The sequence below is a fragment of the Pleurodeles waltl genome, chromosome 3_2 (genome assembly GCF_031143425.1).
Source record: "Pleurodeles waltl isolate 20211129_DDA chromosome 3_2, aPleWal1.hap1.20221129, whole genome shotgun sequence".
In the NCBI taxonomy this organism is placed as follows: domain Eukaryota; kingdom Metazoa; phylum Chordata; class Amphibia; order Caudata; family Salamandridae; genus Pleurodeles; species Pleurodeles waltl.
This window is the reverse complement of record NC_090441.1, coordinates 96,767,204-96,783,061: the sequence shown is the minus strand read 5'-3', so window position 1 is coordinate 96,783,061 and position 15,858 is coordinate 96,767,204. Positions and strand designations below refer to the sequence as shown.

The 15,858-nt window shown below is 45.0% G+C and overlaps 1 protein-coding gene across 2 annotated transcripts in view; it reads right to left on the bottom strand.

Annotated features, from left to right (window-relative positions):
- Positions 1 to 1,452: 1,452 nt before the first annotated feature.
- The window catches only part of RFC2 (replication factor C subunit 2), a 30,253-nt gene continuing 15,847 nt past the window's right edge, over positions 1,453 to 15,858 (bottom strand). For both annotated transcript variants that reach the window (XM_069226898.1, XM_069226899.1), the window contains 7 exons: positions 13,161 to 13,262; positions 12,516 to 12,616; positions 6,899 to 7,056; positions 4,974 to 5,039; positions 3,786 to 3,866; positions 2,685 to 2,798; positions 1,453 to 1,802 (listed from right to left, as the gene is read on the bottom strand). In XM_069226898.1, the coding sequence (XP_069082999.1) occupies positions 1,695 to 1,802; positions 2,685 to 2,798; positions 3,786 to 3,866; positions 4,974 to 5,039; positions 6,899 to 7,056; positions 12,516 to 12,616; positions 13,161 to 13,262 (730 nt within the window). In that variant the 3' untranslated portion in view covers positions 1,453 to 1,694. The remainder of the gene's footprint in view (positions 1,803 to 2,684; positions 2,799 to 3,785; positions 3,867 to 4,973; positions 5,040 to 6,898; positions 7,057 to 12,515; positions 12,617 to 13,160; positions 13,263 to 15,858) is intronic.

The following is a 15,858-nucleotide window of genomic DNA, read 5'->3' as shown; positions in this document are numbered from 1 at the left end:
AATGGTAGATGTGAAGTGCAGTAAATGTTCAAGGGCATTTAGCCATTCCTTGAACTACAGGGCCTCAATTACTGGTAACTGCCCAGATCAACAATGTCATCTATGTAACATTTCCATAGTTGTATTTTCTCTTGAAAGGGGTTCAGGGGGTGCAAGACATACTATGGCTCAAAGGAGTGGACACAGAGGCATGCCAGGGTGGGTTAAATCAAATGTGCTCCCCATAGATGCCCAGCGCACCTGAAGGAAGTGTACCCACCGCAAACTCAAAGCAATTTCACACGAGTGCCGAATAAGCCAGTTCCAATTTTAATAGATGTGGCCAGGGAGGGGGGCTTTGGGGAGTTTAGAATCCCACTCATTTTCATGGAGGATTTTTTCCACTACCTCCATGGTGGCTTCCTGGTAGATAAGGTTTCTACATCCAGGATAATCAATAGTTCAGTGTCATGTTTAAATGACAGATCCTTTATTAAACTGAGAACATTTTCCCGGCTAATGACCCCAGCATTACCAACACTGATTATTACTTCTTAATATTTTGATATCAGTGTGTGACTACAAAGGACACCGCCCTACCTCCCAGACCCGGTATCCCCTAAAATAAAGGGTAAGTAATAGCTTTATCATCGGAGATATAATTCCTTCCAAGATGTGCACCTTAGTATACAACTATATTGTATGTGCATAGATTTTTTTTTCCACCTATCACTTGTTGATTTGCAGTGAACTGGCACTGGTTTGCCCACGGCACAGTTTGAAATAGTTAGTTCACATATGGAAGTATCGTTTTCAGTTTTCCTAATCTGTTTTATATATCCACAGGTTAATTTACCAGATTCCCTCCTCAGGTAGGACTCACGTGGGTAGTATTGTTGAAAAGACAATATCACTCGGCATTTAGTATGCCAGGTTAAGTTAGGGATCATTAGCCCTGAAGAATGCCCCAGATTTGTTAATGCTACCCGGCAGAAATACGTTAGCTAAATGAAACTGGTTGAGTCACTATTCTCAAAGACACTGCCTCTAATCGGTTTTCAGACATACCTAAGGACCCCATTATTAAAGGTGAAATGCCAGGTCACTTCAAAGTATTTTTAATTAATCTGGAAGGCCCTGCTGTCTAGTGGTTCTTTTAGATTAAGAACTCCCTCCTGACAGGGTCCGCCAGGAGGTTGAGTCTGCCCTGGTGGCACTGTCCTACCATGGAGGGGGAGAGGTTGTCGATGATCAAGCATGACACAAATGTGTGCGAGGCCACCTCCTCCATTAAGAGGATCTTATCTTTAGTGCCTCGACCGAAGTTCTGTATCGTCCCGATTATGGACAGACCTGCTTTGGGGAACCTTGTTTCTGTCTACCAGCTATCGTGCCTGTTGTGACTGAGTGACACAGAAACACCACGAATTGGATCCAGTATTAAAAAAAAAATCTGTACTTTGATGATGAATATGTAATAAAATATCAACCTTCTGTTTGCTTTTATTCATCCAAAAAGTCGTATCGCCATCAATAAAAACTATAAACAATTTAATTTCAGCAGCACTGTACAATGTGGCATATACATAGTTTTTCTTTTTAGGGAACAGATTATTAAGTGCCACAGATTCCTGGACATCTCATACCCATTCACAGGCATAACAAGGGAATTTGGGATCCACGATGTAGAAAAAGAAAAAAAAAAAAAAGGTTGTTTAACTTGCTGTTGGAACAGTTTTTTGACAAAGCCTGGCAAGAAGTCCAGCCATTTGCAAAAGTGAGTTCACCCCTTCTGCTATTTTCATGTGAGTGTAACCAATTTCCTGTAAACAAGAAAGCAAAGAAAAAAAATAAGACGCTGAATGACACCAACTTCTATATATTTGTGAAGAAACTGAAAAATGCACATCTCTGAAAGCTATGTACAGAAAACGTTGATCTTAAAAGGAGAGAGGAATGTACATCTCCAATGCACTCGAGTAGCATGCTTTCAAGAACTACATTGACGAGATATAAAAGCGGCCAGGAGTACATTTTTAACTGGCCCAATCAATTATTTCCTTTGCATATTTAATACCTACAATAAACAAGGACCTCTCAAAGCACTTTACCATTCATAATTCTTACTCATGTTATCCTGGTTGCCTGGTTTACAAAACCTTATGTTGTGTGATTATGTCAGTGCTGTCACATGGAGAAATTAAGTAATCATATTAGCGATCATCAGTTGTACAAATCGCAAAATATTTGATAGGAATGATAAACCAGGTAGCCACATTTTCAAATATTCGATCTGCCCAGAGGCAAAATTTGTAGTGGAACTGAAAACAATTAATTTTGAAATGTTCATAGTGGTATCTTAGTGAAGGAGATTAGTATAGTTTTGTTCTAGAAGAGAAGGCTGCTCATCTCTTGTAGAAAACTAATTTAGTATGACTCAATGAAAGCCAAAGATTTAATTTTTAAGTGTTTGAGGCAATTAACAAAACCATCATTTAAGATACCAACAACATAAAAGGTTAGCCACTGCATGTTTGCACAGTAGTATTCTGAACACAAAAGACAAATCAATCTAAGCTGAAGAACTGATTCTAGCCTTGGCACTTGCACTGATAAAACATAACAAAATAGAGGCGCAAGACCCAAGCTATGTGCAGGAACAGATTGCACAAACCAGATATTATACTACCAGAACAAACACCCACCTTTATGAACTCCAGTTTGAGAAACTCTGGCATTTGAAATGTTTTGCAGACTCTGAAGATGTTGCCAATAATATCTTCAGGAGAATAGCCGAGCTTCCAGAGATGGGCAACAATCTGTACAAAATGAAGAAAGAAGCGCTACTGCAAACTATTCTGGGATAAAAAGCAGTCTGCAGCAATACCATCTCAATGCAAATGTGTGTTTTTGAGTAAAGTGTGATCATCCAGGCATTGATCTTAAGCAAACTTTATATGCATGCTTCTTGGATGCGTTTAGTGCTTCTTCAGAAGAACTGATTCTTTATATATTCGCTATGTGTTTGAGCACTGATGTTCAGCACTAATTATTTTTGTGTTTAACATAAGTGTATTATCTTTCACATAGCAAAGTATATTAGTTCCACATATATTGGTGCACTTTTGCTTTATATCCTTACTGGCATGGCGGGTCTGCCCCGAAACACACTAGACCCCTATTGGCACTAGACAATTTCCCACTTTTTCTTTTATGGACTGGTCAACCACCTGGATTATGAAACTTGGTAAAGCATATGTAGTCAATAATATAAAACTTACAAGAAAAGTGTCCATTATTCGGATTTGAACTTCTCAGATTTGCATATGGAGGTGAAGTATACACTAAGGCCACAATACTTATTTCAAGTTTATGTAATGGAATTCTTAAACCTCTTGCCATTAACTTGTTAAATGCATGTGTCAAGTTAGGGGCACCTGCTAGATTTTTCTCACTTCTAGCTGTTCATGTCTACTTGAGTTCTGTGAATTAAACTAATACATATTTTAAATGGCATGATCCGATCCCCCAACAGGTCTTATTTTTACTGTGGGCCATTTTGATTAAGATGCCCGTTGCCTTATTAGACTACTCATCAAACTGTGAATGCTGCACTCAAGGGCCTTTGAAAAATCAAGGTAGAACATTACAGTGAAATATAGGCGTTTCTGCAATAGGCGAGGGGTTGAGGCGGTCCAGATATTTGTGTATTTCTGTATAAGGTTTAAATCATATGGAATTGCTTTGATGGAGGAATCACAACACCCATGCCTCAGACAACACTAACAGAACAACGAAATGGAAACCTTGTAAGCTTCATCAATGTTGCCCTCCACACAGTGCTGGATCATCTCTTTCACAAGAAGGGGATGAGGCTCATCACAAACCTGAAACACGTAAGTGATATTTAGTATAATAAAAAAATAAAAAATAAAAAACACTTTTCCCAAGCCCTCAGTGGAATCAGATGTCATAACTGATTGACACAATCGTGTTATACAAGCTGCCCTTCAAATGTACAGATGATACACATACACCTCCCCATAGAGACTGGTTCAGGGAGTTAAACTTGCATCTCAAAAATCTCTGGAATAGTTGCATCATTGGCGGATATCTGCCTTAACAAATAAAAACAAAAGTGTTGAATGGTCACCACCAATATTATCACTGCCGATCTGAACTAGGTGCTGGCTAATGCTCACTTCCATAATTAGACCAGGAACCTGGGCATAATATTCAACACCAAACTGGTCTTTAACCCTCAGGTCGAAAACATGATGAATCCATTTAATAAGATTCTCTTGCTACTGAACGCTAATATGAAGCTCGACTATTGTACCATAGTGCATAGTTATCAAAAATCCGATCCCAATATCAGTAGAGGCTGAAAAGGCAGGAACATAACATAACTGTCTTAAAGGCTCTTCAACTATCTCTCAGTGGATAAATAAAATTCAACACTACATGTACCCTTTAGTGTGTTCATAATGATGGGTCAATGTGACATACATTCGCAACGCGACATGCACCCACCAGAAAAATAAACTCAAGTCAAATCTTCTGATCTGTTACAAAGGTTCAGAAAGAATACAGGGAGAGGAATACTAAGCCTACTGTAGACAACTCTGGAGCAATTTCTGTCATTGATGATACATTTAGAAAAGAAAAAAAAACATCCTCTTCTGAGAATAAAGCTTCTCGCTGGACTCATCAGGTAATGAACAACCTTGCCTCAAAGAAGCACAACCCAGCATATTGGCTAATGCCTGACCCCAAATCTCACAGTAGCCACCTAGACTGCTCAATGAAGCTTCAGCTTGACAAGGGGCACAGCACCAGCCTCTTCATTTAAGGATTCACATAAGACTTTGAGAATAATGAATGCAAGAGATTGAGTAGGCTGAAAAACGACATGCTTCAAAACATGATGAATGCAGGACAAATCAACTTTCATCCAGACAGCTGATTCACATTGTAAGGAGGTGCTTCCTTACCTTAAAGACATTTGTACTGTTGACAAAACCAAATCCAGATTGGGTGGACTGTAAATTGTTCAAAGCCTGCAAAGTGAGACATTTATGCTTTTTACAAACATTACACATACCTAGAATAAATAGGAATGTTGCATGTATTACAAAACTAATTAACATGAACAAAAGGAGATGTAGTCTCCCAAATTGAAATCCGTTTTTTTTTTTTTTTAAACACTCACCCACACATTTCTATGTGCTGTGCTTCTTCGAGTCCTCACCCCGTAAACCCAAGTACATACCAGTCAGGCTCAAACACCCTCTTTGGGGCACAAGAAGAGGGGGGCTGCTTAGAAACATGCACATTGATTTAATGAAGGAACACATTACTGGGAGCCAAAAAATAAAAGACTGAAAATGCCTCTAGCTTTCCCCTTCCCTAAGGCAGCTTAATCTATGGGCACCCAAGGACAAGCTAAAAGAACAGACGGTTGGATGCATAAGGAGAATCAATGCCTGCTACATCCATGGGTAAACATGTTTTAGCTAGTAATTAATGCCTACAAAAAAAAAAAAAAAAAAAGCTAGCTTTCATCAAGATCTTCCAGGTCCCCAATGTTACATTTGGGTTTACAACGTGAATTTCACCACAACTGTCCCATGCACACATATATACAATACCAGATCTTTGGTTGTCAGGTACTTCCCGGATTTAGCGTTTTTAAAGGGCTTATACTTAGCCCCATAACTGTTTACGGGCAAGCACGTCCGTATGTCACACAGTGATCAAGGTTTTGACACAACTGTGAACTTATATGGTTCCCAAAACTCAGGGTACCAGTATGAGAGTTGGGCGGAGACCACCTACTCAGAACTTTACTTAACCGGGCAAGGACTCTATGATGAAGCATGCCATATAGAAATGTGTGGGTGATCCCATGGGAGGCTACCTCTCCTTTTGTTCTGGTTGATTTACTATTGGGGGATCTGTGGTATCACTCCTGTGAGTATATCCTCATTCCCTCCTTACTGATTGAATTGACTATAAAAAAATAAAAAAACAATGTAATTATTTCACTTCTCGTTACCCCACTGCGACTTCAATAAATATATTTACCCATCATTTAAATCAGTACTTCACTAGAAATCTCAATATGCACCAGCCAGTGTCAAAGACTAAGTCTCAAAGGGGCAGGAGGAAGGTTTAGCAAAAAAATGGTAAGGTGTGCAGATTCCTGCACCTGGTTCAATATTCAACATGCTATCCCACAATCAACTGCATTCTTAACAAAACAATACATAACATTTCTAGTGCTCAATTTCTCCAGTTTGTCACACTGTCTCCTCAAAATGCAGCAGCAGACATGTCCAGATTTAACAGAAGTACACATTCCTATGGGAACAAGATCCCCTCACTTCAAACTTTGTCCACGGGTCAGTATGTCAGTCTCAGAGAAGCTCTGCAACTAGTGTGGGGCATTAGAGGGTGAGCAGAGCTTCTTAGCAAGCTTGAGGCAAATGGCCTTCAGAGAGAGACGAGAGAGAGAGAGAGATCTATGTAGGCTTGACAAAGCAAAGGGGGTTGTCAAGGGGCAACCTAAGGGTCCCATTTGTCAGCATATGGGTTTTGTACATCTGTTTCATCACATTTCCTTATGTGCCAGTTTGTCATCAGGTTATCTGTTATGTAGATTTTGCAGTGCAAGGGTAGGCCCCCATACTTCTTTCACAGCAAGTGGTGCTATCTAAAAAGAACAGTATATAGTACATCTGAAAGTAACAAGATTTCCCACCATAGACAAAACGTAAATAAACTTAAATATATTGATCCACCCATCATTTGCAGATGCCAAATGTTCTACATTACCACTTAAAGTGCATCTAATCATGTCACAAGGGTCTCCAATTAACAGATGATCAATGACTTTGAAAGACATCTATTCCAGTACCTGTCTCATATCACCTTGTGCTGTAAAGACAATGGCTTCCAGGCCATCATCTGAATACTGAACTTTCTCCATCTCGACCACCTTCATAAGCCTTGCAAGAACCTGAGCATCTGTCAGCTTTGTGTAGCGCAGAACTGCGCAGCGAGACTGTATGGGCTCTGGAAGCGGAAATCAATGAATATCAAAATTAGTGCAGAATTGGTAACTGCAGGACAGCCAATGAAAACAAAAAGTATAAAATATTGTTCATTTAGGGCTTGTTCATAAAAATCAGCAAAGTGTGCAAACCCTCACTAGCTACTAGGAACTTGCGACTATAGGAGTTAGGACAGCACTCAAGATCCTGCCCTGTTCGAATAGGTTATGCTAGGATTCCCTGTTCTCTGTAAACTCCCTGCCTGGTATAGAGAGAGAGACCCTACGTAAATACTCAAATACCCTGAAATATTACTCATGTAACAGTTTGCAGGTTAAGGACGATGGGGTAAGAATGGAAGAACAGTCAATTTTAGCGTTTGGTGCTTGGGAACGAATTTTTCCCTGTGCAGTAAAGTTGCAGACCCATCTAAAAAAAAAAAAAAAAAAAAAGCATAAAAAGGACTATTTAGCAAAGTACTCCCAGATAAACAGGATGAACATGTGATCATTGCGTAAATAAAAGGTATGCAAGCGACACAGCTGTACATCACTGCAAAATGTAGCCATCTACCTGATCATAGAAATAGCAATATGATCCACAGCTCAAAACTTATCCACACATTAAATGTACCAGAATATAGCCATCAACCCTTTCAGGTAGAAGAGATGTTTCTTTTATTATCTACTCCTTTTATCTCTACAAGAGGCTCTCGAGATCCTGGGACGGGAAGCACAGGAGGAGTTACCTCTGTGGGATGCAGAGAATTTAAGTATAATGTGTACCGGGCATGGCAGAATACAAGTACAGAAGAGTATAACAAATTCCCAAAGGAGGAAATCTTGGTAGGACAGAGAGAAGTAACAGCAGCTGCAGAGTACAGCAAACCCAAGAAAGAAATATCGTCAGACATGGGTGACGGTAACACTTAAGCTAGTGAAAACAAAAAAAAAAAGTGTAGTATCTTGGGGACCAAGAACAATTTACAAAGGTGACTCTGGGTGACTGAGATGCAAGTGGGAAAGGAGTCTGTGCTGTGGGAAGAGAACTAACAACGGAGCTTTCTGGAGCATTTTCCTTCATTACTATGTTGGATTACTAGTTACATAAGAGTTGAAGTGGGAAACTAGATGGCTCAATGACATACAGATAGCAACGATGCTTTTGGTTAAAGAATAGAGTGATACGGGAAGGCAAAATAGCTGGTATCGCCTGCTGGATGGGAAAGGAAACTTCGCCCCTCATTTTTCAGCTCTATGTTTACTGTTGTAGGTATTGAGAAAGGAGGTAATTAGGGTAGGAGAAAAGTAGAACCTGCTTAATACATAAGTCATTACACTGACAGTTTACATCAACAAGAGTCAAGGGTGCATACACAGTACTCCCTCTGGGTACAGTACAGGAAAAGCAAACATACAGAAATAATATACACATACATAACTATATACAATGTATGGGGCCTCAACAGCCTACCCAAATGAACTGAATCTTGAAGGATTTCAAGAGCATACAGGACACCACCCCTTTACCATCTGACCAGGTGTAAAGAAATGGCTCCCTGTTGCAGTTACCCACCGCTTTTTGCCTGATACTGACTTGACTGAGAAGTGTGCTGGGACCCTTCTAACCAGGCCCCAGCACCAGTGTTCTTTAACCTAAAATGTACCATTGTCTCCACAATTGGCACAACCCTGGCACCCAGGTAAGTCCCTTGTAACTGGTACCCCTGGTACCAAGGAAGGTCTCTAAGGGCTGCAGCATGTCTTATGCCACCCTAGGGACCCCTCACTCAGCACAGACACACTGCTTGCCAGCTTGTGTGTGCTGGTGGGGAAAAAATGACTAAGTCAACATGGCACTCCCCTCAGGGAGCCATGCCAACCTCACACTACCTGTAGCATAGGTAAGTCACCCCTCTAGCAGGCCCTACAGCCCTAAGGCAGGGTGCACTATACCACAGGTGATGGCATAGGTGCATGAGCACTATGCCCCTACAGTGTCTAAGCAAAACCTTAGACATTGTAAGTGCAGGGTAGCCATAAGAGTATATGGTCTGGGAGTCTGTCAAAAACGAACTCCACAGCTCCATAATGGCTACACTGAATACTGGGAAGTTTGGAATCAAACTTCTCAGAATAATAAACCCACACTGATGCCAGTGTTGGGATAATTAATAAATGCACACAGAGGGCATCTTAGAGATGTCCCCTGTATTTTACCCAATTGTTCAGTGCAGGACTGACTGGTCTGTGCCAGCCTGCTGCTGAGAGACGAGTTTCTGACCCCATGTGGCGAGAGCCTTGTGCTCTCTGAGGACAGAAACAAAGCCTGCTCTGGGTGGAGGTGCTTCACACCTCCCCCCTGCAGGAACTGTAACACCTAGCAGTGAGCTTCAATGGCTCAGACTTCGTGTTACAATGCCCCAGGGCACTCCAGCTAGTGGAGATGCCCGCCCCCTGGACACAGCCCCCACTTTTGGCGGCAAGTCCAGGAAAGATAATGAGAAAAACAAGGAGTCACTGGCCAGTCAGGACAGCCCCTAAGGTGTCCTGAGCTGAGGTGACTGACTTTTAGAAATCCTCCATCTTGCAGAAGGAGGATTCCCCCAATAGGATTAGGGATGTGCCCCCCTCCCCTCAGGGAGGAGTCATAAAGAGGGTGTAGCCACCCTCAGGGCTAGTAGCCATTGGCTACTAACCCTCCAGACCTAAACACACCCCTAAAATCAGTATTTAGGGGCTCCCCAGAACCTAGGAACTCAGATTCTGGCAACCTAAGAAGAAGAGGACTGCTAAGCTGAAAAACCCTGCAGAGAAGACGGAGACACTAACTGCTTTGGCCCCAGCTCTACCGGCCGGTCTCCCCCCTTCTAAAGACACTGCTCCAGCGACGCTTTCCCCAGGGACCAGCGACCTCTGAATCCTCAGAGGACTGCCCTGCTCTAGAAGGACCAAGAACTCCCGAGGACAGCGGCTCTGTTCACCCAAGACTGCAACTTTGTTTCAAAAGGAGCAACTTTAAAACAACTGTGTTTCCCGCCGGAAGCGTGAGACTTGCTACTCTGCACCCGACGCCCCCGGCTCGACTTGTGGAGAACAAACACTTCAGGGAGGACTCCCCGGCGACTGCGAGACTGTGAGTAGCCAGAGTTGCCCCCCCCTGAGCCCCCACAGCGAAGCCTGCAGAGGGAATCCCGAGGCTCCCCCTGACCGCGACTGCCTGGCTCCCAGATCCCGACGCCTGGTAAAGACTCTGCACCCGCAGCCCCCAGGACCTGAAAGATCGGAACTCCAGTGCAGGAGTGACCCCCAAGAGGCCCTCTCCCTTGCCCAGGTGGTGGCTACCCCGAGGAGCCCCCCCCTTGCCTGCATCGCTGAAGAGGCCCCTTGGTCTCCCATTGATTCCTATTACAAACCCCGACGCTTGTTGGCACACTGCACCCGGCCGCCCCCGCGCTGCTGAGGGTGTACTTTCTGTGTGGACTTGTGTCCCCCCCGGTGCCCTACAAAACCCCCCTGATCTGCCCTTCGAAGACGCGGGTACTTACCTGCTGGCAGACTGGAACCGGGGCACCCCCTTCTCCATTGAAGCCTATGCGTTTTGGGCACCATTTTGACCTCTGCACCTGACCGGCCCTGAGCTGCTGGTGTGGTAACTTTGGGGTTGCTCTGAACCCCCAACAGTGGGCTACCTTGAATCACATAGCTATATGTGATTTATGTGAAGACTGTATATGCTATTTTGATTATTCAAAGTTCCTAAAGTACCTACCTGCAATACCTTTCATTTGAAGTATTACATGTAAAATGCGAACCTGTGGTTCTTAAAATAAACTAAGAAAATATATTTTTCTATACAAAAACCTATTGGCCTGGAATTGTCTCAGAGTGTGTGTTCCTCATTTATTGCCTGGGTGTGTACAACAAATGCTTAACACTACTCCTTTGATAAGCCTACTGCTCGACCACACTACCACAAAATAGAGCATTAGAATTATCTCTTTTTGCCACTATCTTACCTCTAAGGGGAACCCTTGGACTCTGTGCATACTATTGCTTACTTTGAAATAGTGCATACAGAGCCAACTTCCTACACCAGGTTAGGATAAGATCCAAGCCTTTTGAAGAACATGCCTTCTCTATAACTAAGAAAGCAGTGGGGTGGGTATACTCCTTTCCCAGCACTTGCAATACAAGATTTGAGACACATGTGGATGAATTCTACTAAATGGTACGCATAGGGGACAAAGCGCTCAATCATCTTCAGTAGTACTGACCAGAAAGGTCAGTAGTAGGCCCCAGATATCCTTGAGCCTGGATAATGGACGCTGCAAATCTGCATCTATTTCACAGTCAGTGTTGCGGAGGGAAAGGTCACTTATCTGTCTTGTTTGTGGGGCGAGTTTGTGCTTTCCCATCACACAGGGATTCTCCTTTTCACTAGGAGAAAGGCCAGCACTGCCAGGCTGCACACCACTGCTAGAATGTTATCATAACCCAGGAGGACAGTTAACAGATGTAGCTCAATGCAGCATTCCGACACTGTGATAACCACATCCTTAAGAAATGCCTGGATGGACTGACAATTCGAAGCCAAGTGTAAAAAAAGTGAGTGTTCTTGGCCACACCTGGGACAGCAGTCCCAGTCGGAGGAATGTAAAGGCAATCTGAGGGCATCTATTTTAGCACATTTAGCAGGTGTCTAGTAAGCACCGTGGAGGAATACTAGCCTGAGGTACTAAAGGGTGTAAACAAAATAAGGGGTACCAACTTAGGAAGAGAGTCTTTGAAGATTTTATTGGAAGACCACTTTGCGTATCTGCCCACTTGATGGAAAACCATCTCCGACATTTTAGCTATGAAACAGGCCAAGCCAATAGAGGCGTGGGTGCACTGTGTGTGGTTAAAGGTATGGAAGCTACTGAGCATGGAAGAGTTGGATCATAAGATGAGACAAAGATGGAAAGACACAGAAAGTGTAGGGGGGGCAGTGTTTTCTTTTTTGCAAGAGATAGCAATAGAATGACATTCCCAGGAAACAAAGCCTTTCGCTAGACAGCTGCACAATTGGAAGTGCCTCACATAAAAGAGGGGAGACTGGATTTTCATAGCAGACAATATGGGAAATTCTGATGTATTGTGTTTGAAGACAGGATATTAGGGCCACATAAGGAGCAGTAAGGGTTCTATAGTTCATTTAGTAGTAAATCAAATCCAATTGCTCTTACAACTGTTTGTAACCCAAATTATTGAAACTAAACATTTTTTGGACTAAAGCCTAATAATTTAAGGATTCTGGCACCCAAATAAAGGCCCCACATTGACTAGGGCTTTGACTGTAGTGGGCAGTTATGAAAATATTTATACAATATGCAGTTGTATTCCAGCAACAGTCAGTTATCTGGCACTTAAAATTGTTTCTAGCAAGTAATTGAGGACTGAAAATATTTTACTGCAGTGAAGAAGCACGGCTATTATTTACCTATAATTTTATCAGAAGCATTGCAAGCAAGAGCAAAGCGAGTTGTTTTTGAATAGATTTCCATTGTCCTTCTTAATGCTTGTTGGGCTCCGTCAGTCATGCTGCAATATAAAATAGTTTGTCAGTAATCAGTATACCACAGTTTGGTCTAAAAAGAAAACAAGCTTTATGCGTTAAAAACCATACAGAATCTGAGATGCTTATAAACCTGATCTATGCAGGTTAAAAACTAAACTACCACCCCCCTCCATGCCGCTTTACCGGGACTGTGTCATTTCTATGATACTCAAGCAGCACTACTAACTAGAAGAGAAGAGCCACCGTGAAGAGTACGGGGACAGCAGTGTGAGCACATTTAAACAAGCAGCCTTCCCTGTAAGTATACAGCTCTGTACTGACAAATCTAATTTCACAATCATTTGCATTTCACAGTTAAAGTTGAACATATGGCTGAGAAAAATGAAAAATGGATGCCCCTAGAACCCAAAATGCATTTCTGATTCTCTTGCCTCAGCTTGAAGGTTTACATCTAAAAGACAATAAGTTGACCAGTTTGTGAACATCAAGAGCTGCACACCATCATTATGGCAGGGGACAGTACAGAGGATAAGTTTTGTTTAAGCAATGTGACGCGGGATCTCATACCTGTCTGCTTCATCCAGGATGATGATTTTATGCCGGCCCTTTGGAAGTGTGACTTTCTGCTGAGCAAACATTTTAATTTTGTTTCTCACTACATCAATGCCTCTAAATAAATTAAAAAAATACATGGTTCACAAAGGTTAATGTCAAAGCAAGAACGTCCAACATCCACAGACCTTTCACTCTGAATTAAAACTAACAACACTGTTCACATATCATTATAAGCATCACTACTGGTGAGTGCCTACATCACTGGTGGAGTTTATTAGACAGTCTAGCAATCAGTCAACATGCATACCATTTAAACAGGTAAAAACTAGTCAACTATGTTTTGGAACTTATACATGTTTGTTTCTATTTCAACCTCCACCAGACAGAGAGAGTCAGTCTCTCTCACAGAGTCTGTCCCTCTCGCTCAGCCTCCCTCCCTCTCACTCACTCTCTGTCCCTCTCGCTCAGCCTCCCTCCCTCACTCACTCTCTGTCCCTCTCGCTCAGTCCCCCTCCCTCGCTCACTCACTGTCCCTCTCGCTCAGTCCCCCTCCCTCGCTCACTCACTGTCCCTCTCGCTCAGTCCCCCTCCCTCGCTCACTCACTGTCTCTCTCGCTCAGTCCCCCTCCCTCACTCTCGCTCAGCCTCCCTCGCTCAGCCTCTCTCGCTCAGTCCCCCTCCCTCACTCTCGCTCAGCCTCCCTCTCTCACTCTCGCTCAGCCTCCCTCTCTCACTCTCGCTCAGCCTCCCTCTCTCACTCTCGCTCAGCCTCCCTCTCTCTCACTCTCACTCTCGCTCATGCCTCTCTCTCTCACTCTCACTCAGCCTCTCTCTCTCTCTCACTCTCGCTCAGCCTCTCTCACTCTCACTCTCGCTCAGCCTCTCTCACTCTCACTCTCGCTCAGCCTCTCTCACTCTCACTCTCGCTCAGCCTCTCTCACTCTCACTCTCGCTCAGCCTCTCTCACTCTCACTCTCGCTCAGCCTCTCTCACTCTCACTCTCGCTCAGCCTCTCTCACTCTCACTCAGCCTCTCTCTCTCTCACTCTCGCTCAGCCTCTCTCTCTCTCACTCTCACTCTCGCTCAGCCTCTCTCTCTCTCACTCTCACTCTCGCTCAGCCTCTCTCTCTCTCACTCTCACTCTCGCTCAGCCTCTCTCTCTCTCACTCTCGCTCAGCCTCTCTCTCTCTCACTCTCGCTCAGCCTCTCTCTCTCTCTCTCACTCTCGCTCAGCCTCTCTCTCACTCTCTCACTCTCGCTCAGCCTCTCTCTCACTCTCTCACTCTCGCTCAGCCTCTCTCTCACTCTCTCTCTCGCTCAGCCTCTCTCTCTCTCTCTCTCTCGCTCAGCCTCTCTCTCTCTCTCTCTCTCGCTCAGCCTCTCTCTCTCTCTCTCTCTCGCTCAGCCTCTCTCTCTCTCTCTCTCTCGCTCAGCCTCTCTCTCTCTCTCGCTCAGCCTCTCTCTCTCTCTCTCTCGCTCAGCCTCTCTCTCTCTCTCTCTCGCTCAGCCTCTCTCTCTCTCTCGCTCAGCCTCTCTCTCTCTCTCGCTCAGCCTCTCTCTCTCTCTCGCTCAGCCTCTCTCTCTCTCGCTCGCTCGCTCAGCCTCTCTCTCTCTCGCTCGCTCGCTCAGCCTCTCTCTCTCTCTCTCTCGCTCAGCCTCTCTCTCTCTCTCGCTCAGCCTCTCTCTCTCTCTCGCTCAGCCTCTCTCTCTCTCTCTCGCTCAGCCTCTCTCTCTCTCTCTCGCTCAGCCTCTCTCTCTCTCGCGCTCAGCCCCTCTCTCTCTCGCGCTCAGCCCCTCTCTCTCTCGCGCTCAGCCCCTCTCTCTCTCGCGCTCAGCCCCTCTCTCTCTCGCGCTCAGCCCCTCTCTCTCTCGCGCTCAGCCCCTCTCTCTCTCGCGCTCAGCCCCTCTCTCTCTCGCGCTCAGCCCCTCTCTCTCTCGCGCTCAGCCCCTCTCTCTCTCGCGCTCAGCCCCTCTCTCTCTCGCGCTCAGCCCCTCTCTCTCTCGCGCTCAGCCCCTCTCTCTCTCGCGCTCAGCCCCTCTCTCTCTCGCGCTCAGCCCCTCTCTCTCTCGCGCTCAGCCTCTCTCTCTCTCGCGCTCAGCCTCTCTCTCTCTCGCGCTCAGCCTCTCTCTCTCGCGCTCAGCCTCTCTCTCTCTCGCGCTCAGCCTCTCTCTCTCTCGCGCTCAGCCTCTCTCTCTCTCGCGCTCAGCCTCTCTCTCTCTCGCGCTCAGCCTCTCTCTCTCTCGCGCTCAGCCTCTCTCTCGCTCAGCCTCTCTCTCGCTCAGCCTCTCTCTCGCTCAGCCTCTCTCTCGCTCAGCCTCTCTCTCTCTCAGCCTCTCTCTCGCTCAGCCTCTCTCTCGCTCAGCCTCTCTCTCTCTCTCGCTCAGCCTCTCTCTCTCGCTCAGCCTCTCTCTCTCTCTCGCTCAGCCTCTCTCTCTCGCTCAGCCTCTCTCTCTCTCTCGCTCAGCCTCTCTCTCTCTCGCTCAGCCTCTCTCTCTCTCGCTCAGCCTCTCTCTCTCGCTCAGCCTCTCTCTCTCTCGCTCAGCCTCTCTCTCTCTCGCTCAGCCTCTCTCTCTCTCTCGCTCAGCCTCTCTCTCTCTCTCGCTCAGCCTCTCTCTCTCTCTCGCTCAGCCTCTCTCTCTCTCTCGCTCAGCCTCTCTCTCTCTCTCGCTCAGCCTCTCTCTCGCTCAGCCTCTCTCTCTCTCTCTCGCT